At 42.1% G+C, this 26,585-nt stretch overlaps 1 protein-coding gene across 1 annotated transcript in view; it reads right to left on the minus strand.

The window, feature by feature from the left end:
* Positions 1–26,585, minus strand: part of LOC109377288 (sodium/potassium/calcium exchanger 2) — a 93,585-nt gene that overhangs the window by 26,572 nt on the left and 40,428 nt on the right. The window contains exons 4-5 of the mRNA XM_019633614.1: positions 18,444–18,542; positions 14,548–14,666 (exon numbers count right to left, since the gene is read on the minus strand). Coding sequence (XP_019489159.1) covers positions 14,548–14,666; positions 18,444–18,542 — 218 coding nt within the window. The remainder of the gene's footprint in view (positions 1–14,547; positions 14,667–18,443; positions 18,543–26,585) is intronic.

Here is a 26,585-nt window from a genome sequence, read left to right on the forward strand (position 1 = left end):
ACTGCTTCAGGGTTCTGCAATCTGAGATGGAAAATCTGAGACCAGAATACATGATTCTAAGTTCCCACATAGTGGTGGGCTGGTTGTCACACCTTGAAGGCATCAGTGCAGCGTGGTGGGAAGAGGAGGTGGTGGAGAATCAGGGATCCTGGCTTCCAGTTTTTCTCCAGCTGCGATTCCTTGGGCAGTAGCCACCATCACATACAGGTGCACATTGAGTGCCTTGAGGTACAAGCCAGTGCATTAGGTTCTAGGATTCTTGATTTCAATGAGACTTGGATTTAAAAGGGGAGATGGAGCAAATGGCTCCAAAAAATTTACGTACCCAGTTACAGAAATGCTGGCAGAATATGTGGCAAGAACTTCTGTTTGTTATCCAATATCTGTTTTGCCTGTTATGGACTGAACTGTGTCCTCCCCAAAGTCATATGTTGAAGCCCTATTTCTAGTACCTCAGAATGTGACTGTATTTGGAGATAGGGTCTTTAAAAAGGTGATTAAGTTAAAACGAGGCTAATAAGGTGGGTCCTAACACAATATGACTGGTGTCCTTATAAGAAGAGGAGATTAGTACACAAAGAGATACATCAAGGATTTGCATGCATACAAGAAAGCCATGTGGAGACACAGAAAGAAGGCAGCCATCTATGTCAAGAAGAGAGGCCTCAGAGGAAAATAACCCTGATAGCTCCTTGATCTTGAACTTGCAGCCTCCAAAACTGTGAAGAAATTAATTTCTGTTTAAGCCACCCAGTCTGAGGTATTTTAGTACAGCAGCCCTAGCAAATTAATATACTGCCCAACTGCTTTAGTGATAGGAAGGCCATATTACTTAGACCTGGAATAAAGACTCCATTTTCAGCCTCTCTTCCAACTAGGTGGGGCCATGTGTTTAGGTTCTGGCCAATGGAATGTAATCAGAAGTATCCTCTGCAACTTCCAGGATGTATCTATAAAGGGTGGAAGAGTGACCTTCATCACTGCTTCCCCCTTCCTGCTGGCTGGAATGAGGACATTTTAGTCAGAGCTTGAGCAGCCATCTTGGACCACGAAGTTAAGAAATAATATAAAAGGATCTGAGTTCCTGACACCCATCAAGAGTCATCCTATCCATTGGATGCTTATATGGCCTACACTAAAATTCTATCTTACTCAAGTCACAGTTATTTTGGGGTTATGGTTGCTCACAATGGAATCTTATTCTGACTGCTCCACTGTCCCCTTTATGAGCAATCATGGGAGAAATATCTTTCACATCTCAGCTCTAGGAAAAATCATACTTCTTTTGAGAAACGTTGACAAAAAAATCTTAGAAATAACATGAATCAGGTAAAGAATGATATTTTTATCTTTGATTTGCACTAGGGATTTCAGAACCAAATCTGTAACCCCTTCCGGCAATCACAGCAATGGAATCTGTGCACATCTCACTCCAGTCTTACTCTTTTCCTTCCCTTTACATCCTTTGCTGAATTCTCTCAAAAAAATTCATTTTATCCTTTTTCATCAGGTATATTTTTTGCAAGCAGCCTTGAATTTTTGTGAAACAAGGTGGGACAGGCCTAAAACTAAAACTCTTCAGTGGTCTAATGGAATTTGGGGGAAAATTTTAGCAAAGAGGGTGGGGCAGAAGGAGATGTTATTCTAAGTGACAACTTGTCACAAATGGACAACCACCTTCTACAATTCATTTATCAATACTGAAGGTTGGTATATGGAGGTCTGGCCATCAGAACACCTACAGATAGAAGAGAACAGTGCCAGAGGTCAGTTAGCATTTACTGGGAGGTCTCTGGGGCAATCAACTTATATCAATTTTTATTTACCTAGTGAATGGGAGCAGAAGAAGAAGCCTATTTGTTTGTAGCCCACTATCATGAGAATCTGTTCAGGTTCTTTGTATCTTACACTGTTTCTACTTGGTCCTGGTATGGATGGTTTGCCCCAGAATAAACATTAGATTTCCAGTGGAGGGGCCTAAGCTGTACTCGCCAGTCCAGAGGTTACCTCTACAGAAAAATATCTTTTGGAAGCAACCCAATTTCTTATTATTGTCTGTGAAGGGCAGTGAGCAAGATTTCAGTGTGAAGGTGAGTCCACTTTAATGCAGTCTCTTCTAACAGAGAATTAAAAAGAAAACCCAGAGGCATCTGAAAATAGGCCATCTTCAAATTGTTTTATTGATCGGTAATAACATCTCATCTCAGAGGATCGCTTGGACCTCACTAGATCTCAGCTCAGTTGGGGTTTGATTCAGCCTGGAAGTGAAGTTCTCACTTCTCTATCCCCTCACAAAAGGACCAGGCACTTTAGCACTCAAAAGTGCCACCTCTGCTCATTGGGGAGCCCCTTCAGTGTGGCAGGATACTCGATAAAATAAAATGCCAGCACTTAAATAGCTATGTAAAAATAGAATTCATTTCCTCTAAGACACTGGGCCATGGTCAAGTTGGGTGAAGGTGAAGATTTTAAGTGACTTGTATTTCTACTTAAAGAGAATGGTCCTTAACATTATTGTTGTTGTTGCTATTTCTATAATTTAATTTAATTTTTATCTGCAGAAGTCAGTTTATATCCCCATGTTGTTCAGCCACATAGATACCCACATGAATGACCAAATGGGGCAAAGCTCCCAGGGTATGGTGCATGCTTGGAATCTCCAACAGGGCCCAGAGGGGCTAAGAGTGCAATAGAGATCCATAAAAAGATTTGCTGAGCCTAAGAAGTGAGGTTGAGTAGGTATATAAAAATATTAAAAATGTCACACTCAACAAAGTTTTTAAAAAGACACTAATACAATGTGTGACATGTCCAGACTATGTGAGACTGGGGACAGTAGCTCGGGCAACTGCAGGATGCACAGTGCTTGGTAGAGACCAGGGGATCAATAAATGTTAATCCTCTTCCCTTCTGACATTAATCTCATCTCTGTGACTAGCTAGCTGTGTGACCTCAGGCAAATCAATGGAAATGCTGGAATAGCCAAAGAACATAATAGTATATGCGATCTGTAAGGCATCTAGTTCTGGTATATCTCAAGGCCTTTTAGGCCCCACCCATCCTTAAAGACCATGTAATTGTGAGGCAGAACTTCTTTGTCCCCTAGAAATCTTCAATGTGGGGACTCCCTTCCTGTCTAAGAACTTGTCATTCAATTCAATGGTATAGATACTGATAGATCTGCAAAGACAAGCTGCAACCACAGACCTCTGCAATCATTTAGAATAGGAGCTTTAGGTTCTAAAAAAAAGGAGCCCCAGAATTTCAGAGTTGAAGAGCCCTGACTCATTGAGACCACCCCCTTCATTTGACAGATGAAGTGATACAATGAAGGAAGGTCACAGTATGAGGTTGGGCCCAAGTGACCCCTATTTCACTCCCAGATCAAGGCTCTTTCTTGGTCTACACTGCCTCCCTTCCTCACTCCTAAATAATAGGTATGTATGTATCTTATGCCCAATTACAGCAGGCTTCCCAGCTTTAATTTGTAATAAATTTGACCTATTAAACAAAAAATATTAGCTATAGCAAACACTAATCATTTAATTGACATAATTTTACTTGATATTCTTGAGCCTAGAACTAATTCTGGTGGTTTGGATGGTCTACATTTCCTGAAAAAGCTAATCAGAAACATACGCTTCTTAGTTGCTCTTTCTGCCATGGAGGACATTGAAAAAACTGCCATCTACAAACCAGGAAGCAGGCCATCACCTGACACTTGATCTTGGACCTTTCAGCCTCCAAAACTGAGATATAAATTTCTGTTGTTTAGAAGCTATGTAGCCTATGGCATTTTTGTTATTACATCCAGGGCAAATTTGAAGAGGAAACAAAGGGCACATTTGGGTGTGTGTGGATAGGAGGGGCCATTGTGATAGCCTCTCCCCTCCTCTGTCTCCTTGGGTGATATCTCCAAGGTACAAATTCAAAAATGAAATGTGAGTGCTGATAAGGTATCAATCAATGTCAGGACTTCAAATATACAGGAAAAAGAAAGACTTGTTCTTTAGCATCTCTGTCCAAGAAAAAAATGCAGAAATGTATCTCAGGCTTGATGTCGGAGGAGGTGACAACCAAGTACACCAATGGCCAAAATGAGGCCTTGAGATTTTATGTGTGTTTAATTGCTTGATGTCACCCTTGATTCTTATAACTGTGGATAATCCTGTGCTGGCTACCTCTAAAAGGAATACCAAGGGGACATCGCAGAAGATGGATCAAGCCTTTTACAATAATAAACTTTCCTGAGGCTACCTTTAGCAAGGACTGAAATAGGTGGCAGGTTATTTCCAGATTCCAGCACTCAGTGTTCAAAGGCCAGTAGAACCTCAGCAGAAGCACATGCGCAACAAAGCAGCAGCATTTTAAACAGGGACTATCTGCTTTCTCCGTCTACCTCCGTTCTCTTTCATTATTGAAGCATTAAAAATACTCTCTGACAGAGATGGCATGTTTGACTTTTCCAATTAGGTTTCCTTGGGAACTGGTGGAAAGGTGTGCGTGACTGTACAGGGAGTGTGTGGGAAGCTCCCAGGGAGAGAAGAAATCTTGAAAGTGCCTTCCCTAATAAAAGGATTGTTGGAGAAGGGATTCACAGACAAAGACCCACTTCTGCTCCAGAATGTTCTTTTACAGCATTATTGCTGCTATAAAATTCACTGAGATAATCCATAAAAAGCATTTAGAACAGTGTTTGGTACATAGTAAACACTCAATAAATGTTGGTTGTTATTATTTTTAATAAATGTTTAGGGAAATGATTTCTTCACAAACACCCATGAGACAATAGTTCGACTAAGTGAATTATGCTACTTCCAGCAATAAAATTCTATAATTCAATTATTTAATGTGAAAGTGGAAACTGCAATAATTTTGTCCCTCCATCTATCCATTCATCCAACATTAACTGAGCATTCATCGACTGTAGTCATGTCAACAATCTATTTTCCTCTTAGGTAAGATGAATAAATAGAAGGTCCTTGTAAATAACATGAAAGGGAAAATTACACAGACCTAAGGAGAAAGTGCTATTTTATTTCAGCAGGTAGGCTGTAAGTAGACTTTTTATCAGAAACAAAACTTCCAAACAGACGGCGAAACTCATAATATTGTGACACCTTGATTCTGTGTTTTGTGCAGAGCTAAAACAATAGTAGAGTTGGAACGCTCACAGGTAAAATCACCATAAACGCACAGTCATGCTTTAACACAGTGAAAGGCTCTGAAATCAACAACTATTTGGCAAGTGGAAGGTGCCTCCCGAGAAACATTCCATGGAGTGCTTTCCATTGTGTAAGTTTAAACCACACCTGTGCTTTAGTACAAAGGAAATAAGATAAAACGAAAACTGTCCATATGGTCAGTGTACTAGTCTGCTTGGGCTGCCATAACAAAACACCACATTTATCTTTTCTAAAGACCTCATTTTTTAATAGAGTTTTTGGGCTTTGAAATAAATCACTGTTCAACTGCTTAATTTATTTTTATCTTTTTTAAACCTACTTTTACATTTTCATTCTTTCTATTATTTTTTTTAAGATTTTTTTTTAAAAATTGGGGCATTGGGGGATGGGAACAGCACTGGGGAATCGGGGGCGGTGGGGGGGGAAGGGGGACAGACAAGTTGCTGTCCTTTTGTTCTTCAGTCTAGTTGTGGAGGATGTCGCCTCACTGGCCCAAGTTGGCACCATCATTGCGCTCTTCCCAGGCGAGGCAGATCAGTCGCCGGCTTCTGGATGGCCGCTCACTGCAGCTGCTGGCCGCTCACGCTGGCTGCTGGCTACACACGGTAGCCCATGGCAACCCACTGCAGCAGGGGCTGCAGCCTACATTGATGCCGGCAACTCACAGCAGCCCAGCTCCTGGTTGAGCTGTTGTTCAGCATCTTAGCTGTAGAGGGCAGTGTCACTGGCCCTCATATGTGGGATCCGAACCGGGGCCCTCTGGAGTCCCAAGCCAGCTCTTAGCCAATGCGCCACTCGGCCGGCCCTGCTAAATTTATTTTTAAACTTCTTTTTTTTCACTCATTCTTTGTTAAGTCTTAGAAAAATCTCTTTTTTTTTTGTCCTCTTAGTTTCTCAATGTCTTTGCATTTGCATTTTTTACTAACATCCCTCATTCTCTCCATTCTGTTCTTATCTTTCCTGTTTCTGTCACTTATCTCCTTCCAAGAGGTAAGTCCAAAAGAGGTTAACAGCATCTCTTTTTGGAAAGGAGCATCATCTGAGACATTTGTCTTGCCTTCTGTGTGGACAAGCTAAACCAAAAGAGCTAAACATTTAAGTAGCAAACAGAGTTTTTAAAAAGTGATAAATCTCTCCCTGCTAGTGATAAGAGATAATTCACTCCCCTTGTATTACTATCACATGGTTTGTTTTACATATAGATAGGAAAAAATCTAGCATCAAGAATTTAGCATATTAAACACAAAATGATAAGGTTTCACTAAGCAATGGCAGCCTGAAAAATTTAATTTGCTTCTACACGACTTTGAATTGAAACCGAGGTCTCAAAATATTTTGCTGTGAGTGATGAAGCTGTCTGGACCTAAGTTTTCCAAAAAGCCAAGAAACCATTCATTATAATGTAAAATGGCATTGGGACAGTCTGATAAAATGCAATTGCTTTCCTTCACTTTGCATTTTGACCAAATGATGTTGAGGTACAACCTACTGATAAGACGGAGTTCTTTCTGTATTGCTATTGTAAATTGGTTTTTGCGTGGTTTCATGGGCTTTGTAAATCCTGCTGATACAAATCATAAAAGATTTGCCAACATAAAGGCAACTGGAGAATCACAAGAAATAATTAAAAAATAATTCTCATCATTTTATTATCAGTTGGATTAGAATTACTCACAGGAACAGTTACGTTAATGTCAGTATTCTTTTTTTTCAGGGTGGTAATGGAGTTTTTTTCCTTTTTATTAATAGTCTGCCCTTCATGTATCTTATGTGAATGATTAATAGACATTTTTCAAACTCAGAAAGCACAATGACAAATGGTGTTATTAACAATAAGATTCTTAGTGAATATATAATTCTTTGTCAATATTCAAATTTAGGCAGAAACTCAAAAGTTGGATCTATTTTATTTTAGAATTTGTTCACAAGGCCTTTGAGTGCATCTTAAGCAGGTCTGTCCAGGCTGTCAGATACAGCACCTGAACCTTAACTTTTCCTTAAAAACATATGTGTAGATTGAAAGACAAAAAATGTTATCTCCTCCAGAAATGGAACCCATGTGCTAAGGTTCAGTTGGTAAGACACTGTCATTTTTGTTTCTTTTTTTTCTTGTTTGTTTCATAGTTGATATTGGGTTTTCTCTTATCCTAGTGAGTTTCTTTTCTAAGGCAATCATAGATCTAACAGGGCTTAGGCCTTGAAAAATGGGATGGAGAGAATCTTTGGATACTCTCTTCTTTCATTATTAGGCCTTGGCCTCTTTTCCTGTGCACTGCCTCTGTGGCCTGGCAGTGTCAGACACGGAGACACATCTCCACTTTCCACCAAAGCATCTATTTCTTGGGTGTCAGATTCTTTTCACTATGTTTCCCTGAAATTCCAAGAGATTGAATAATCTCATTAATAGTGGGATATGAGGTCCTTGGCTGTTTTTAAACTTTCAAAATGGTGGACCTGGTTCTTACACCTTAATCATTTAGAAAAGATACTTGCTTTTTCAATAAGAGGAGGGTTTGAACCTTCTGTTAAACCTTACCACTGCTAAGAATGCAAACGTTTCCTAACTAAGGGTAATATTTTAGGAAGAATCATATGGATTCTAGGTACCATCTGCTTGGATAATCTTGGAAATCCCTATCAGAGTTAACATTTTTGATCAATGTTTATTATGAAGTCTCCCTAAAATCATAGCTGCAACTTTAAACAATAATCCGTAACAACTACTGTCCTTGATAAAGATGCTTCTTTACTATCTATCCTCAGAGATCTAAATTTAATAGAGAGATATCTTTATGCATTTTATTTTTTCAGAGAAATTTAAAATCACAATCACTTCCGTCATCTTTCCCTACTCACCCTTTACTTAGTCACATAACACTCAAAGATTTTGTCAGCACTATGAGGCTTTATGAAGCAGATCTTAAGAGCTCTACTGAGTTTAGGTAAAGACCAATGCTAGATTGGGGAGAAATAAATCAGGGATGAATCCCAAAGGGTGGAGTAGGAAGGCCTTAACACGGTACAGTGATATTTAAGTTATAATGTGAGAAAATAGGAAAAAAGGCTGCATTTTACACATATCTGTCCTATCTATCTATCTCTCTATCTATCTATCTATCATCTATTATCTATCTATCATCTATCTACCTAGTCTCTCTTTTTCCTAGGAATGTGATTTTCTTATATAAATCTGTTTGCCCACTGGTACATCTGAGCAACTCTTAACCAAAGCCAGGATAATTCTGATCTCCCTAAGGGTATCTAAAAATTTTAGATACCAAATGAAATGAAAGTTGCAACATATAAAAAGCCATCTCACAATATCTGAAAATGTAGGACACAATTTTTAAAAAGCTAGATTTTCAGATTTTAGGATCTAAGAAATTTGCAAGACATTTCCCCTTCTATCCTTTCACTAAGCATCTATTTAAAGGGTTTCGATGTGTCATGTATCGAGGACCATGATGCGGCGAGGCAGGCAGCTTCATGGAGCAAGCCGGCTCTCTGCAATCACCTGGCTGTTGTCTAGACTGGCAGAAGTAAAATCTAAGAAAACGCTGGATTTGGGAGAGAATATTTCTTTGAATTATCTTTCAAACCTGGATAAATTCCCAACATTGAAATTTCAAAAGACTGGTAAATTCTTGGTGACAGCTCAAAACAGCTTTCTCTGTGTTAGGTTGACCACACTGTGTCATCAGTCATCGGGAGAATATAATTAGCACTAAGCCATTTAAAAACTGAAATTATTTTCTTGGTTCCACAGAATATACAGATGAAGCAAAAACCTCCTGCAAAGAGGCTCCCTCTGTGAAAGAGAATATTTTAAAAAGCTCTTCTTAGTTACCAATTTATGCTGTCTACAATATTGCCATAGGGATATGAAAGACAGTTTGGGGAATATAATCAATAATGTTGTAAAGATTTTGTAGGGTATCCAATAGACACTTGTCTTATTAGGGAGACCACTTCATGGATGGTGTAGGTGCCTGACCACTGCACTGTACATCTGAAGCTGATGTTGAATAATAATGAATGTCAACTATAATTTTATTTATATATATATATATATATATATATATATATATATAGTCACAGGATATGGAGTATAGTATAAGGAATAGAGTCAGTGGAATTGTAATAGAAATATACGATGTCAGAGAGGCAACAGATTGGGGGAGGCGGGTTATCACTTTGTGAGGGGTGAAATGTCTAACAATTACATTGTTTTGTACACCTGAAACTAATTTTTTTAAAAAATGCTCTTTTTGTCAGTGTAAAGCCTGTACTGGAGAAAGCTCTCAGAGAGGAAGTGTCAATGTCACATTAGTTCATTTGTAAATAGGGCTTTTAAAACAGCAGGTTAATTACATGAAACAGGCTAAACTCTCGGGAGAATACCAGCGATGAGAGTGTAGTGGGCCGTGTTCATTGTTCCCATTAATAGAGGTGGGACGCACACCTCTTTCTTTATGTAGTCTGATAAAAATACAACTGGGAAAGAAATAAAACTAACGCACTGAAAAGGCACTGAGCCATTTATTTGGAACTGTGCTTTGGGTGGCCTGAGCATTCCACCTTCACATCCCTTTTCTGGCTCTGAAGTCATCGCCCTCATTTACCCTGTTGCACAGTCTTTCCAGCCTGGAAACCTCAGCATCAACTATAACTTCCTTTTCTTGTTCGCTCTCTATGAACAATTTATTACCAAATCTTCTCAATTTAGAAACAGCTCTAAATCCAGCCACTGTCATTCACACCACAGCCAATACTTGGTCTAAGGCCTTGTCAGCTGGGCCTTGCTAGACCTTTTTAAAAAAAAGGTTTACTAAGCACTGCTCACAACAGCAAACACCTATGCAATGCTTACTATGTGCCAAGAACTGGTAAGAGCATTTTATTCTCAAAATAACGTGATGAAATAGGTGCTGTTATTATTCCTGTTTGACAGAAAAGGAAAATGGAGAACAGAGAGGCTAAGTAGCTTGTCCAAAGTCACACAGCTGGTCAGTAGCAGATCTGGGATTTGAATTCATGTGGTCTGTCTCCAAAGTCTCTGCTCTTAAACCACGGAAGCATACCGCTTCTGTTTTCATTTAACCCACTATTATTTTTGTTGCTGTTGCATTTTTTTTTGAATACGTAAAACAGTTAACTGGCTCAAAGTTCAAAACCTACATAAGGCTGCACATTGAAAGCCTCCCTCCCATGCCAGTTCCTCATTACCCAGGCCCCTGTTCTGGAGATAATCAGCATCACCAGTTTCTTAATAGCATCCCAGGCAAATGCTTGTATGTTATTTCCCTCTTTCCCGCCGCGCCCCCCCCTCCCCCCAACACACACACACAAATATAGTATACTGGATGTAATTTGCCATGTTGCCTTTTTCACTTAACAGCACTATTGCAGATAATTCCGTATCAGTACATGAAGAGCTTCCTCATCCTTTTTCTTTCTTTTTTTGAAAGAATGCAGATGGTCAAAACTAGGGGTGGGCAAACTTTTTCTGTAAAGGGCCAGATAGTAAATATTTTAGGCTTTGAGATCCATATGGTCTCTGTCATATATGCTGCTTTTTTTTTTTAAACTTTTAAGATGTAAAAACATTCTTGTCTCATGGGTTGTACAGAAGCAGGCTGCAGGCTAGCTTTGGCCACAGACCATAGTTTGCTGATCCTTGAACCAACAGGCTCTTACCTTGCTGCCCTGTATGCAGTCTTCCTCCACTTTGGCCCCTTCTTGACCATTCTGAAGCAGCCAGATTCCTACCGTACAAATGTGCCCGTGCCACGGATCCCTTTAAACCCTCTGTGGCTCCCTCGCCCAGCAGGGGCAAGTTCAGATTGCTTGGCGGTGCCTACAGAGCCCTCCTCCTTATGTCACTTCTACTGCACTGGTCGTGGCCACCCTCAGCTCACCTCCTACAGAGACCGCTTTGCCCCACTCCTGCTATTCAACCTCTTGCCTCAAATCCAATCTCCATACCGCAGCCCCAAGGACCTTTTACAAGTGCAGATCACATCTGGGAACCTCCAATGGCTTGTTGCTGCCCTAGAAGGAAGTCAACGTCCCATATCACAGTCTGTAAGGTGGGCTGGCTCTGCCTGGCCCTCCTGTCCGACCTCATTGCCACCATCCTCCCTCCCTCTGCTCCCCACTCTCCAGCCACACTGACTTTCCTGTTCCTCAAACAAGCCAAGCTCAGTTCTGTCTCTGTGGGTGCTGTTCCCTTGGCTCACTCCATGGGGTCAGCTTCAGTTCAAACATCACTTCCTTAGCGTAGCCTTCCCTCACCTCCCAGCCTACAGGGGTCTCTCCGACCATCCCCCATCACATCATCCTGCTTTATTTTCTCCATGTCCCTATGGCCATCTCTTGTTATATCTTGGTCTGTAGCTGCATCTCTCTGCTCTGCTGGACGGTGTGGGCATCACCAGTGCCCAGCACATCGCTTGACCCATATGACATGAGCCCTAAACATTTTCTGATTGAACAGTTGAAGAATTTCAGCCCAATTAACCTTTCTGGAGGATCGACCCTCACTCCTCACCTTATATTTCAATTTCCAGTTCCACTGGTCTTCTTGCCAATCATTAAGCATGGATTTCCCTCCTAAGATTTTATGCCTTTGCACTTGTTGCCATTTCGGTCATCTTCTCCTTCTCTGAGAAACAAACTCCTGCTCACCCGTCAACACCCAGCTCAAAAGTTACCTCTTCTATGAAGCTTTTATACTTTCTCTTGCCAGGGTCAAATTCTTCCTCTGGCAGCCCCCAGAGCACTTTGTACAGCCCTCCATGGTCATACTGGGTCATAATTATTTACCTAACACCAATGCTTATTTATTTACTTATTATTCTCTGAATACTCCCAAACATTTTATATATACAATACATATACATATACATATACTTCATTTTCATTTTACCTACACTGAGCTCTTTCAGGGCAGGGACGCTCTGAATGGTGTTTTTATGGTAAGTATGAACATATAATAATATAAATAGCAGCACTTTGCTCTGTGCTTTATGTACATCATCTTATATAACTCTCCTAATAACCCTAATGAAGCAGGTACTATTATCATCTGTGCTTTGCAGATGAGGGAACTAAAGTGAGGTTAAGTAACCTGTCCCTGGTTGACCTGGGATTCACTATGCGGTCATCCTGCAGCCTGCTGGTACGGTGGCTCTTGAAGGTCTGCTTGCCCTTGAGCTCTCAGTGTATCAGGGGGGTGTATAAATGTGTCCTGTTTCCCTGTGGGAGACCTGGGGTGCAGCTATCCTCAGAGAGAGATCATTTGGGACTCTTTCACTCCCCTGCAGCAAGGTGCTCCCTTGTGGGGGGCCCAGATGTCCCTCTGCCAGCCAGATGGAGAGGCGTAGCGACTAGGCTGCCCTCCACACACCTGTGACCATGCCATCCCCAAGGGCAACCAGATGTCCTTGGGGCCTGCCTCCTGCTGACACATGCTGCTTATCCATGTGGACATAAGCCGCTCTGCCAGCTCACCCCGGAGCTAATGCGAAGGGACCACAGGGCTCCGGGCAGGAGGGTGAGAGTCCAGAAGGCAGAGGCGACAAGGGCAGAAAGATCAGCCATTTCTTTATCCTTTCTTTAGTTATTTATTTTTTCCAGCTTCACTGAAGTGCAACTGATAAATAAAAATCCTATATATTTAAGGCGTACGACATGATGCTTTGGTATACGTATACATTGTGAAAAGCACAGCAATGGAAACAGCAAAATGAAAAGGCAACCTATGGAATGGGAGAAAATATTTGCAAGCCAGATATCTGATATGGGGTTGGTATCCAAAACATGTAAGGAACCCATACAACTCAACAGCAAAAAAAGCAAAAACAACAACAAAAACAACGAAACAAACCCCCATTAAAAAATGGGCAAAGGACCAGAACAGATAGCTTTCCAAAAAAGACAAACAAATGGCCAACAGGTATATGAAAAAGTGCTCAACATCTTTCATTCTTTCCTTTACATGAGGAAACTTTCCTTCAGGAATAAGGACAACAGGCACCAATTAGCATGCGTTTTCTAAGAAGCACAGACTCCCTCTGCTGCAGAGTATATCCTGGTGCAGAGGAGAGTCCTGGGGTAGACTCACTGTAGTCTGGCCTCTCTTTGTGGGCACGGTATACTTTTTCAGCTCATCGGGAAGCTCCTGTCTGGAGAACTGGGTCTTAGACGTTAGGGTAGTGCTACTCACAGTGTAGTCCTTGGTTCAGCAGCATCAGAATCACGTGGGAGCTCTTTAGAGCTGCAGACTCTGGGCCCGACGCCACACCAACAAATCAGAATTTGAATTTGAATATGATCTCCCCGGAGATGCGTAAGCACATTCAAGTTTGAAAAATACCGACCTAGGGTACCTGCTTAAAATGCAGGTTTGGGGTTCTACGCCTTAAAAGCTCTGATTCACTTGATCAGGATGAGATCCAGAAATCTAACAAGTACCACCTACTTTTCCTGTCTGCCTACTTTTCTGAGCAACTGTGGTGTAGAGGCCGAGTTCTGTGGTGGAAACAGTATAAGTGCTATGTTTAGACTGTTCTGAAACCAAACCTCAGCTCTACTACCTGCAAGCTAGGTAATCCTGACGAACAACTTCATGTTGGTAAGCTTTAGCTTTCTCAACTATAAAACGGAGATACTATATGACTATCCCTTTGGCTGTGAGGTTTAAAGGTGACAGCTAGCATATGTAAAGTGCCTAGCACTGAATCTGAGACATATAGCATGTGTCAATGTTAAGTATTATAACTATTGGGTCAAACAGCTATCCATGGTTGTACCATTGACTGGTGGATTGGGCCAGATAGTCTTGATTAATTTCAACTGCAGGGACTGGGGAAGCCAAACAGGGCTCACCGAGCTGTGATGGCTGTGGTTTCTCTGTTATTTAACCCTGACCTTCAAGACGCAAAGAAGGGATTAGCATGCAGCAGCTATCAAACTTGACTGTGTATCAAGAATCACCTGGGAAGCAAATTAAAAATACTGATTCCTGGGTGCTGCTTCCTAGAGATTCTGTTTCATCAGGTCTGGGATATGGCCCAGGAATCTGCATTTTTATCCCTGGGGGATTTGATGCACGAGTCCTCCAACCTCACTTTGAGAAACAATGGTTTGAAGAGTATGTGTGTTTATTCCATAAATGAGGAGCTTGATGCATGTGGGACCCTGGGCTGGTGCTGGAAAATACACACAAGGATGAGTAACACTCTGCCTGTGTCTGCCCTGCTGGGAGCTGGGACTTCCAAGGAGAACGCAGGTAGGGTCTGTACTGTTCAGCTAAGGTATTAAAAAACAGCAGCCAGAAAAGCAATGAAAAAAGCCATACCTGGGTTTCTGCAGCTTCAATGCTGTGGGAGAGATTTCCATTCTGTATAGGTTCTGAAGTATCACTGGATGGCGTCATTTCAACTTCTGTGCTGGTGCTGTTTGGGAGCTCGATTTTTTCTGTGACATAATTCAGACACACACAAAGAAAGCAAATGGAGTCAATGGGGTAAGAGCCTATTGGAAAGAACATCCTAAAATGTTGGGTCAAGGGAGAAGATAGTGGTCCCTGAGGGGTGAAAAGCCCCATTTCCCCCCCACGCTTTTCAGCATACGCAGCTCTCCTGCTCTCTTTAATAGCTCTGTGATTTCCCACTCTGGCCTGATGTCCTAACTTGAGTGCCTTATCCCCTCCCATGGTATGCATTCTCTAGATTCGGCAAATGTACCAACTAGCCATTCAAGAACATGAACACAGACACCTGTTAACCCAAATCAGCCTACACACCATTGTTTATACTTATGACCACACCCCTCATACATACACACACACACACACACACACACACACACACACACAGTAAAACCTTGGATTGCGAGTAACTTGGTTTGCGACTGTTCTGCAGATGAGCAAACATTTCTAATACATTATTTATTTATATTTATATTTTTTTTAGCTGAGCCATCCTGCCACCTGTTGGCAGCTCAGCAGCAACTCAGCTTGGGCCAGGAATAGAATCGCTGTTGCTCAGAACTCACACTCTTGAGCGAGCTCTTAACCAACTGAGCCACTCGGTCAGCCTCTAATACATTTTAACGTGGTAAACGAGCAGTGTCTTGCAATATGAGTAGTTTATTTCCAGAACAAATTATGCTTGCAAACCAAGGTGTTACTGTGTGTGTGTGTGTGTGTGTGTGTGTGTGTGTGTGTGTGTGTGTGTATAATTATTTTTTTTTACAGCTGGATCTTTTCTTCTGTACATTCTGGAAAAGATACTGGGCCTACAGATACATGGGTCCTAGGCTATGCTCTACTATATCAGGCTGTCACCTTAGACAGGTCCCCTCTTTCCTCTGGATTTCAGGAAACATATCTATGAAGTGAGGGGGTTCAACGGTTGACCTCCATGGCTGCTTCCAGATCTAATTCTCTCTGGCTCTGCCAGTGCCTGGGTGGCCATGGGGAGGGCAGGCTCGGGAACCCAGCCTTCTCAAAAATGCCTGGAGAATGCTACTTAGCACATTCCACACCCAGGCATTCTATTGCAGGCAAGGGGTTGCTGAACAGGTAATGGAGACAAAAGTCTGTAGCATTCCTGAATGAGAGGTAATGTTTGGCTAGCGTGAAGCCACGGGTCAGCAAGTGCAGATGCATTTTCCTCTAGACGTTGAGAAGTGAGTCGCGGGTAATGGTGAAGCAATGGGACTCTTTGACACTGGATATCTCAACCAGTCTGGACATCAGACTGGTTTCATACTTTGGCTCTACAACTTATGCTGTGTGACCCTTAGCGAGTGACTTACTTCTCTGAGATTCAGTTTTCTCATCTGTAAAACTGGAGTGATAATGACAATAGTACTATGACGACAATGATGACTACTACTACCACCACCACCAATATGGTCAAAGGGTATGCCAAGCACTTAGCACACTGCCTGGTACAGAGCAAACAAGCAAGAAACATTAACAATTCTAATCCTCATAACAGTACCTGCCTTGAACTAGATTTGTTCTTTTGTTCTTTTAGGGCTCAGAGGAGCACTTCCAGGTGATCAGTGTTCAGGGACCACCAAGGTGTGCCATGACTTCAGTGGGAGGGAGGTCCTCTGGCTGTGCTGGGTCAAGTCTTAGATTTCAGGAGACAATGAAGCTGTTTGGCTCAGTGTCAGAGCTGCCAGGGTACTGGAATGCTCATCCGTATCGGAAAATTGCAGTACCAGGCTGCTCACAGAGTGGCAAAATACGTTTTTGTCTAGCAACTTCAGAAGAAGTAAAAAATTTCTATCCCTGGTAAAATATCAGTGGAAAATAATTTGGGAGTCACACAAAAATTGTTGAGTTTGAAGTGGCCACATCTGGGGAATCACAGGGAAATCTTTAAAATTTATGTATTTAGTTGTGGAATACAGAGGCATAAATATATTTAAATATGGAAAGCCATAGAAACTCAAATTTATTTTATCTTTCCATGTTTTTAGCAGTGACAGTTACATAGATGTGATGTTCTGTTGTGTGTGGCTATGCCAGGTTATCCTAGCATGTTGGTTCAGTTATTTAAATTAAAAAATACTAACTACCCGAGGGGAACATAAAAACTCTGTTCAGGGGAGTCTGTTGGCTGAAGAAATACAACTTTAGGATCAGCCTGCAATAACCAAAGTTGACTTTGACAACACAGGATACTGGGTACCAAAGTGGAGTTAAGATGTCCAAGAAAGACATGAACAGATGAGACGAAAGAAACTCCCAGGTGTAATATCTAACCAAATATGCATGTCTTAGCTTATGAATGACTTTTATATGGCAGGCTGAGGTTTATCACAAAAGAAAAATGTGAAAATAAATCTTGGACTTACTTTCAAAAGCATTAGTTTTGGACACACATTATCTTTAGTTATAAAGTCGTTCAGAGACTGAGTGAGCACTGGAAGGATCCTTGGAGTTATGCATCCTACCTCCTCATGCAAGGTTAATGCCAAGAATAAGAGGGTCAGCTAGTCATTAGGAAGAGGACTGGGACTGACTCCGGGCAGCTAAGTCTTGTATTCCAGCTGCCTCATTCCACAAGAGGGAAAGTAACAAACGGGGCTGAAAACTAGCTTGTGTAATTGAACTGAAATATCACAAGTATAACTTAGCTTTTGCAATTAGTCTTCTGTGGTGTGGTTTTGCATTTTTAGAATACAAAAGCAAAGTATGTTCATTCTAAAACATTAGCCCAAGTTCACAGAAACATAAAGAAGCAGTGAAAAAATATATAACTCATAATTCCAACTCCAAGATGTAACTATTGTTAGCATTTTAGCTTATGTTCTTCCAGTTTTTATTTTTATTTTTTTATACCCAATAGAATCTTGACTGTTTCTCGGTCAAAGGTTTTCCCTGAGCTGGAAGTTAGGATAGCAGGAGAGGCAGAAATTCTTCTAAGGAGCATCATGTATTTTGAGTGCAACACGGTTGAATTTTTGTCTGCAGATAATTTTAGTTTCTTGGGCAATAGCATCATTTATAGCATAGATCCAGATTAGGTTAAATTTAGTTGAATTTAGAATTAGAGAGCTATATTATAGTTACTGACAAGAGAGGAGGAACTTTATGTTCCAAGTTAAAATAAATTCCCTGAATGCCCTGACCTGGTCAAACAGGAGCTCAGAAGAAGTCAGCCAGAAGAGAATGGGGCTAGTGTTGCTGAATTCTTAAGGAAGGGGAGGCTATGTCATCTTGCAGGGACCCTGCCACTTAGTTTAGGAGTGACCAAGTGAACCATCTGGTAATTCAGGGGGTGTGCTGTATGCAATGCCATTGGTATACAATTTGGTTACCGGGCAAGAATTTCAGAAGGGGTACTCTCTCACCTGTGGTGAAACATGAAACGAAAAGGGTGTGTGTGTGTGTGTGTGTGTGTGTGTGTGTGTGTGTATCCTTTTCATACGGAATCCCTATAATAAAGTAAATACATGCATTTCCATCTTCAAGGGAAATGTCTGGTTAGGAGTTGTTTTATTTCAGGTTCCTCACAGAATCACTTGACTTTTCTTGGAGTTCTCCTACAGTAGGTGACACACTGTGCCTATCCATACCCTGTACCCAACGGGACTCCTCCTGACACCTAGGAAAGGGCTGAGCTGCAGGGTTCTGTGTGTGCACTGAGTCAGGGGTGCCCATCTTGGGTCCTGCTCTCTGCTCCCCTCCACCAATTCCAGGAAAGGCACCGGGTGGAGTCTTCCTGTACTCACCTACATGATTGGCAGCTCCATTCTGCCTCTCATTCTCATCCACCTGGCATTTCTTCTTGGCAATCTTGTGGAGAATTGAAGCTTTTTCTCTGAACCTCCCTGAAGCAAGAGAAAGTGGTGAAAGGAAACAGGGTGAGGAGGGAGATAAAGAGAGAGAGAGGTCTGTGGAAAAGGGCAAAGCATGGGCAAAGCAGGCACGTGGCTTCCTTCGCTGTGCTGCACGATAGCAGCGACCACTCCTCTCTGTTCAATCCAAGTGCCCTATATCCCGCATGAAGGGCATCTCTTACATTTGTGGATTCTTCAGCTTAATTCTCTCTTTGAGAATCTCAAGCTGCTGGACCATAGACAAAAGACTTGGACCTCTTCATGCCCTTCTAATTGCTTACAAAATAAATGAAAGCACCAATCATCACTAAAACTCCCCCTACTACTGAGACCCAAAACAAATCCAAAGAAACAGAGCTGCATTGGAGGCACAGCCATATCTCTGGAATTCAATACTCATCCCACAACTGGCTTTTGACAATGGAAAGCCAAGCCCAGGGATCCTTTGATTTGACTTTGGTTTTCAAACATTTATCATAATTAACATTGCAGCTTCTAAACAAGTCAGTAGCATGCATCAAAGCTTTCCAAATTAGCTGAGTCAGCTGCAATTAAAGCATCAAGGAGACAATTGATTCCATTTGGGAATTTAAGGCAAAGAATGATGAATTGAGCACAACAGGTAATATCCATCGGTGATGAAACGCTTTGGGAAAGGTCCTGGAAAAAAATGCCATTTCAAAGTAATCATTTTAAACAGGTGTACCACAAGTACAACACTTCATTTCTTTCAATTATTGACATAATTAATGGGTAAGTGCATGCAACAAGCACAGAAAAAAAAAGCATGCAAAAGTGTAGAGATTAGTAAATCATAGCACATTTTTCTTCTTTAATCTTATATTCCACCTCCTCCATCCCCAGAACATTCAAGGTACAAAGGAACCTCATTTTAAACTGTTTATTGCCTAGATTCAGATATGATGTGTCCCCTAAAACACCACAACTCCTTCAATTTTCCCTTCAGGTATCTGCTGCTGGTCGGGTTCTCTAGCAGCATATTAACAGGGGATCTCATTTGCTTTTCTAGTTAGACCAAAATCAAAGCAAACCAGACCCAAACGTTTCTCTTGGAGAGTCTCTCCTAGGATGAGATGCGGCAGGTTGGCATCCACACCCCTCCCTTCCTCATGGGTGGAAAGCATGGGGTCGGGTCATAGTGATGACTTGGGTGACTGGTTGGGAGAGAGGAAGCTGTAAACGAGTGAGATCAGTTGCTTCTAATGGTGAAGGTGACATAGGACAGAGCCCTTTCTGCTCACAGGCTCCATTAGTCAGAATCCTAGATGACTTGCTACCACAGACAATTGCTGGGATGTAAGTACCTTAGTCTAGGCAATGAATGTGCTCCAGAGGAAGTAGGAAGGACATTAAATGGAGAAAAGTAGGTCAGTATGTGGCTTGGGCTTCACGACGAATAAGGATGAGGTGATGGCTTTAGGGATTGTGAAGGTCAGCATTAGGTTCACCATGCTGAAAAGCATTCTGAGTTTAGCTGTTTCTACTTAATCTTCAAGGGAAACTCTGGGAAGAAAAAGGGAAAGGAAAGAAAGTCTGGGGACTAGGAAAAGGAACAGGAAAGGAAAAAGGAGAGAAAAAGAAGTAATTCAAGGAAGGAGGAGGTAGGCAGGGGGCTATGATTGTCTGGAGGTTGCCCAGGCAGCGTGGATGGAAGACGCTTGCCTGGTCTTATTTGGGGTCTAGCCAGACAGATAATGAAGCATGGTTTTCAGGTCTCCATAGCCTGAAGACTAAAGAGGAGTATTTCTTGTAGAAAACAACTCCAAGAAGTCCTCAAATCATATACTGAAAAGAGGAAAAAGGCGGTTCTGAAACTTTATTGGAAATGATACTTCTACTAATAAAATCGTTCTGTGGTCTCTAGATCATTTTTTGAGCTCGAACATTCAGCAGCTCTACGAAATAAAGATGATCACTAATTACTATTTTACAATTATGTATTAAATAATAATAATAAAGCAAGAAAGCATTCAGGAGAGGAAATAAAACCTGAAATAACCCAATCCAAGTAATTCCCCAAAGTCATGAATCATGGCAGAGAAACTATTTGATAGAAACCAGCTAACTGCATATTTGCTTGTGGTTATAAGAACCATTTCAGAGCTTAGATATGTACCCGAGAGAAATGATTATAAAAGGGACCCAAAAGCATTGAAAGGTTCAACCACTCCCTCTGTCAGGAAATACTGAACAGTGATGGGTGGTTTCCCCAAATTCTCTAAAGGAGGGCTGGAAGAGTAGGGTAGGAAATGATTCTAGAATTAGAATTTCGTAGGTTCTCAAACACTGGAACAGGTCAGCGAAGGTTTTCTTGCTGTGTGTCACCACCTTTCCCAAAGCAGCAGCACAGAGAATTTTCTATGCTATAGAAAGGTGGGAGGGATCAGCCTTATCTGTTCTGTCTTGGGGGTTAGCCTTAGGGGCCTGCCACAGGCAAAGCTGCAGAGGCTGGCTGGGGAGTTATCTTCTCCACCCACGTCTTCAACTTCTTTAATTCAACTTTTGTCAGTTAGCAAGACCTGATTATCATTTTGCATGCTGAGTACTGACAATGGCTGAAAGGGTTTTCTCTTAAAGCTTAGTTTCTAGAAAAGCAGGTGAAGGCGCCCCTTCAGAATTCAGCACACAGATGCTCTCCTGAGGTGGGGCAGAGCCTGACAAAGCAAGGCATGCTCATCCCAGCCCAACTGGACACCCCTGGGATCGCCACAGGGCACTATTTGAGAAAAGCTGTGAGGAAGAGGCTAGTAGGACAGGAGTGAGCATGAGGTACTGGGGTAGAAGCCATCACAGAACCTATGAATGTCAAAATGACTTGTTCAGCCTGCAGCCACAAACTGGGCAGAACACCAAGTAGGGGGTATATGTTGGGGACAGTACAGTGCTGTGGTTAAATGGATGTGATTCAGAGGCAGGTAGATCTGGGTTTTAGCCCTGCCTCTCACGTGCTCTGCTGGGTGAGTTTTGGTAACTTCCTGAATACTTCTGTGTTTCAGTTTTCCTGTTAAATAAGGGTTCCAATGGCATTGACTCATGAGTCACGTACAAGGCTCAAATGAGAAAGTGTGTGTAAGGGGCTTACCACGGCTCCTGGCAGTGGAAGAAGTCTGTAACCAAGAGGAAAAAGAAAAACTAACAAAAAGTTCAGGGGCAAGGGTGACATGGCCCCGAATTGCTTTAGGAGAACCACTGACATCTTCCTGTTTCTCCATCCACACACACAGGATTGGGGAATTAGCCACATCCTGACCCCACAGTTTAAGCATCTCTGGGGTGCCTTGTTGGATTGGGTCTCAGGTTTCAGCGAGTCCTCCAAAGTCAATTCCAAAACTGATTAGGAAAAGGGTCACTTGAGATCTTCCCCAAATTGAGAAGGTCAAGGTGACGGAGCTGGTCTTCTGTGTTTTAAACTTTGAGACCCCTGCAATTCAAAAGGAAAGATGGTGATCAACTTTTCCCATCCCTGTGAGGTCAGACCCAGGCCAGGTACTACTGCCGCTGCACAGTGGATTTGGGTCGGCTCAAAAGAGCTTCCTGATTTTTAATTTCCTGAGTTGTAACTCCTCTGTGTCACAGGCTCTGAATTTTAAAATGGGGATTCCCCTCATACAGTTGTTGGAAGGCTCGATGCGTTAATACACATCAGGTGTTTAGATGGCCTTTGATGTGCAGTAAATGTTCAGAAATCGCTACTCAGATAGGGTGGTTATTGTGGGAGTAAATGACAGGACGTTTTTCCCATAAATTACTGAAAATAGAAAGATTGGTATTCAAAACAGAATTGATGCTGAGCAGTCCCAGGTGCAGGAGATGTAGGCAGTAAAGGGATTGCCTCGATAAACTATGATAGGCACGGATTCCACGTTGGCATAGAGGTTGACACAGAAGTCGAGATCTAAGAAACAACTGCAGCTTTGTGCCTGGAGATAAAGAATCAAGACATTTTGAATACTTTTCAAAGTGAGCCAAGGAGTGATTTTTTAAAACACATTTTAAGGCAACCTTAAAAAGTAGACTCTGTTGCAGAGTATACCTTTAAAGTGTTGTATTTTTATCTAGCAACAGATATTTGTATACTTAAAGTCTCAAAATAGCAAACTGCTATTTGAAATCATGAGGCACCTGTGTCAAAACTTGGTGCACAATTTTGATATAGTCTAGTTTTGGTCTGAGCTTGGGAAAAGAACACCAGCTGAAAGTGCCCAGGAGAGTGTTTGTCCAAGGAGGGGTAGGAAAGTGTGGAAGGGAAGGATCAAAGCATAAGGGTCTAATGTAAATACGGATGAATTCTGAAAAACAACCAGAAATCAAAATCTGTGACTCAATCGCTCTGACGTAAAACAGAAGCCCCAAGCTGCGCAGCAAAATAACCTTTGAAGGGGCTTGTTCATGCAAAGGAAATGAATTTTGCTCTGTTCTGCTGTTGACTGATGAAAACGGCCCCCGGAAATTCCTTCACATCTTTCCCACCATGCCTGTAATAGGCAGTAATAGGCAGTATTACAAAGGAACCTTTGGGTTGGCGGTCAGGTTAGGTCCTGGTTGCCATGGAACAGTCTGCGGGTTAGCAACACAAGAGGCGGGACAAAGAGGTATCTAGATGCAAAGGGGGGCACCCCCACACACCTTGGTGAACAGACCTTGGTTTAGGAGAAGAAAAGAAAAAAAAAATGAAACAGAGGGAAAACTTGAAAATAGTGTTCTGAAATCTATTTTTGTGTTTTCAGTTCTGCCTTTCCTGTCTCTGTCTTTGTAGTTTATGGCCTGGCAGGTAGCTTACAAAGCCAAAGTGCACCTGAACTTTCCTTATGTTTATCCCTTGCCTTTTTTTCTGGAAGCATAGACTCATGTCAGATAGACGTGCCATCTTCACTCTGAGAAGGCATGCAACGGAACTGATGCAACAGTAAGCAAATGCTGACCTTGGGGTCACCTTGGGCTCCTCTTTTTCTCTCACACTCCACATGCTATCCATTAGCAAATCTGTTGTCTCTACTTTCAAAATATTTTAGAACCTGTCTACTGCCGAACCAGCAACAGGTCTGGCAGGAATATTTCTGCTGGTGTCCTCACTAGTCTCCCCTTCTACCTCTCCACCCACCACACTGGTCTCGTCCTGGCATCTTTAGTGACCAGTCAGTCAGATCATGGCACTCATTTCTCTGTGCAAAATCCTGCAGTGCTCCCCAGGTCAAAGAGAAAGCCAAAGTCTTTACAATGACTTAGAAGATTCTATCCAATGAGGCTCACATAGACTCCCCCGCCTCATCCCTTTCCCCTCTCCCAGCTCACCCTGCTTTAGCCACTCTGGCCTCCTTGCTGTTTCTGGAAAACACTGTATTATCCCCTCTCAGGGACATGGCATTTGCAGATCCTACTCCCTGGAATGTTCTTCCTCCAGGGATCCACCGAGCTCACTGTCTCAACTCCTTCAAACATTTGTTCAAATGTCACCTTCTCATCGAGGCTTCTCTGAGCTGCCTATTGAAATTTGCAGCTTTTCTCTCAGCATTTTCTATCTCTAGTTTATTTTCTCCAAAGCAGTTATCACCATCTAATATATCATTATTACTCTTGATTATCTGTTGCTTTCCATCAGTAGCCAAGCTTCATGATAGGTAGGGATTTCTATTGGTTTTGTTCGCTGCTGTATTCCCAGCACCCAGTAGGATTCAATGAATCCTTGCGTTTGTGGCTTCCAGGCAAATATGAAGCTATAACTCTTTAACATGCTTCTTGTTGGCTAATGAACCAAAGTAAATCCTTTCAGGTCTACCCAGTGGGGCTGAGAGTCTACACAACCCCAGGAACTTTCTGGCGGTGAATAAGAGAACATGGGGTGGACTAGTGGCTCACACTTCACAGGTGGATGACAGAGGGGGACATCAGTTGTCCCCTTCTGCACATTGCCAGGGCTGACAAGGTGAGTGCTGAAAGGAGCCTCTGTGATAGAAGAGGAAGTTTGGTGAGTACAGCAGAGAGCAGAGCAGGGAAAGCTGGACTTTGGTGCCTCCTTAACTAAGATGTTCCTCATCTGGCAAGGCCTAACTGAAAGCCCAACCTGAAGCTTTGTCTTCTGATAGCCACGCCCCTCCTTCCTAAGTGGGAATCCATCATCCTCATGACACTTCAGTTGCATGCCTGTCGCAGTCCTTATTTCAGTTTGATGCGCACATGTCTGATTTCCCCACCAGAGGGCAGGCTTCACTGGGGAAGGGGCTTTCTCTCTGCCATCTTTGATTTGCTCAAGACGTGTCTTAGAATAACGCCTGGCACATCACATGCACTCACTGAATTGCGGTGAAGCTCTTCCTAGATCAAGTTTCCTGGGAAGTCTTAGCTTTCCTTTCACGTCAATCCCAGTCACAAACAATTTCCACTGTGCAAATGTTGACCACACCTGTGCTAGTACAAGCAGTGTTTGGTGAATTAGATGGGTGGGTGGGTGCCTTTGTAGAGGTTCATAGCCTAGAGCCAGAGAGGGACAAGAAACAAGGACTTAAGATTCATGCTTTGTTGGTGGGGACTTCTCAGAGGGTATGGAAACTCAAAGAATAGTAAACGTTCCACAAATCAAGGCACTACCTAGCAGCTTGAAGGAACAAACTTATCTTCCATTCTACAAACTGTCCTTATAGGGCAGCTTATTCACCTAATAGGATCTGGCCTGATTTTTATTCTTAAAAGCAAAACATTAAAAATAGCAATTTCCTCTTAAACAAAAAACTCCAAGAACACATCTATTTTTGAAGTAAAGCCTCCAAATTATTTTTTCTAATTTTTGTGAAGCATTTATTATAAGCCTACAATGATATTAATGGAAATTAAACTAGTGTTGTAATGAAGTATTTTGTAAACTGTCATTCGTAAATGTTATGTGAATGAACCACATAATAAAATGATTAACATAATTTAATTGTAGTTATATTTATAGACATAATCAAAGGACTAGTTTCTGTAACTAATGGGCATATATCCATAATTGTATCTCAAATGGTGGCCAAACACATCACATAACGAAATGAAGCAGCCAGGTTTCCTTATTAAGGTTTTTAAAAGTAATTTTTCATAAGAATAACCTTTGGAATCATCCATAGAGAACGGATCTGTTGACATGTAAATTAGTTCTATCATCTCTCCTATCAGAGTAACCTTAATCATTGGAAATCCCAAAGTGCTTTCATAAATATTTTGGGAGATTTCCTATGTTTTTCTAAAGCTGGTATGTTACAAATCGATATTTTTGTCCCTCCTTCCAATTTTCCACTTTAGGGAGTTTGCTAATCGGTCACCTTCAATCTTCAGTTCTTCCCTTCCCCTCCAGCATAAAGTCATGGTCAAGTCTCTCAGTTTGGGAAACTTGCCCTTGACTGCAGTTTTCCTGCGGGTTTCGCCCTCTCTCACCTTCGTTTCACAGCTGAGTCTGAAAAGATCAGTCCAGGCTAGTGCCTCGCGTCCTACGGCTCCTCTGCACCTGGCATTTGTCAGCATTACCCTTGGCCACTTATTGCCTTCAGGTGGCTGGATCTCCAAGTGGCATTTAATATTCCTCACCCTTCTCCTCAAAGTCCTCTTTGACTTTCAAGGACTCCAGAGAAGGTGCCGGGAATGTCACTATTCCTCAGGGCTCCCTCCTTGCTCACTCTTCCTCACTCCTCATGTTCTCTGGAAGGACACTACCTGTAGGTCGATGATCCCCGAATTCATCTGTGTGGCCCCAATCCTCTTATCTGATGGACTTCTGAACATCTACACTTGCAGTCCCTCTGACCGTTAACCTCAACATGCCTCAAAGCCCACACATCATCTTCCTCCCTAAGAATCTCCTCTTCTGCTTGTGTTTTCTCTTGGTGATCCCCATGCTCCCAGTATTTTCCAGCCACCTTAGAGATTCCTCTCTCCCCCTCATCCAAGTAGTTGCCAAGTCCCTTTTGACTCTACCTTTGAACATTTTAGATCCAGGCTTTGAACATTTTCCAGGCTGGGTGTTGCAGCCTCTTAGTTGGTCTCCCC

The sequence above is a fragment of the Hipposideros armiger genome, unplaced genomic scaffold (assembly GCF_001890085.2).
Source record: "Hipposideros armiger isolate ML-2016 unplaced genomic scaffold, ASM189008v1 scaffold_1357, whole genome shotgun sequence".
In the NCBI taxonomy this organism is placed as follows: domain Eukaryota; kingdom Metazoa; phylum Chordata; class Mammalia; order Chiroptera; family Hipposideridae; genus Hipposideros; species Hipposideros armiger.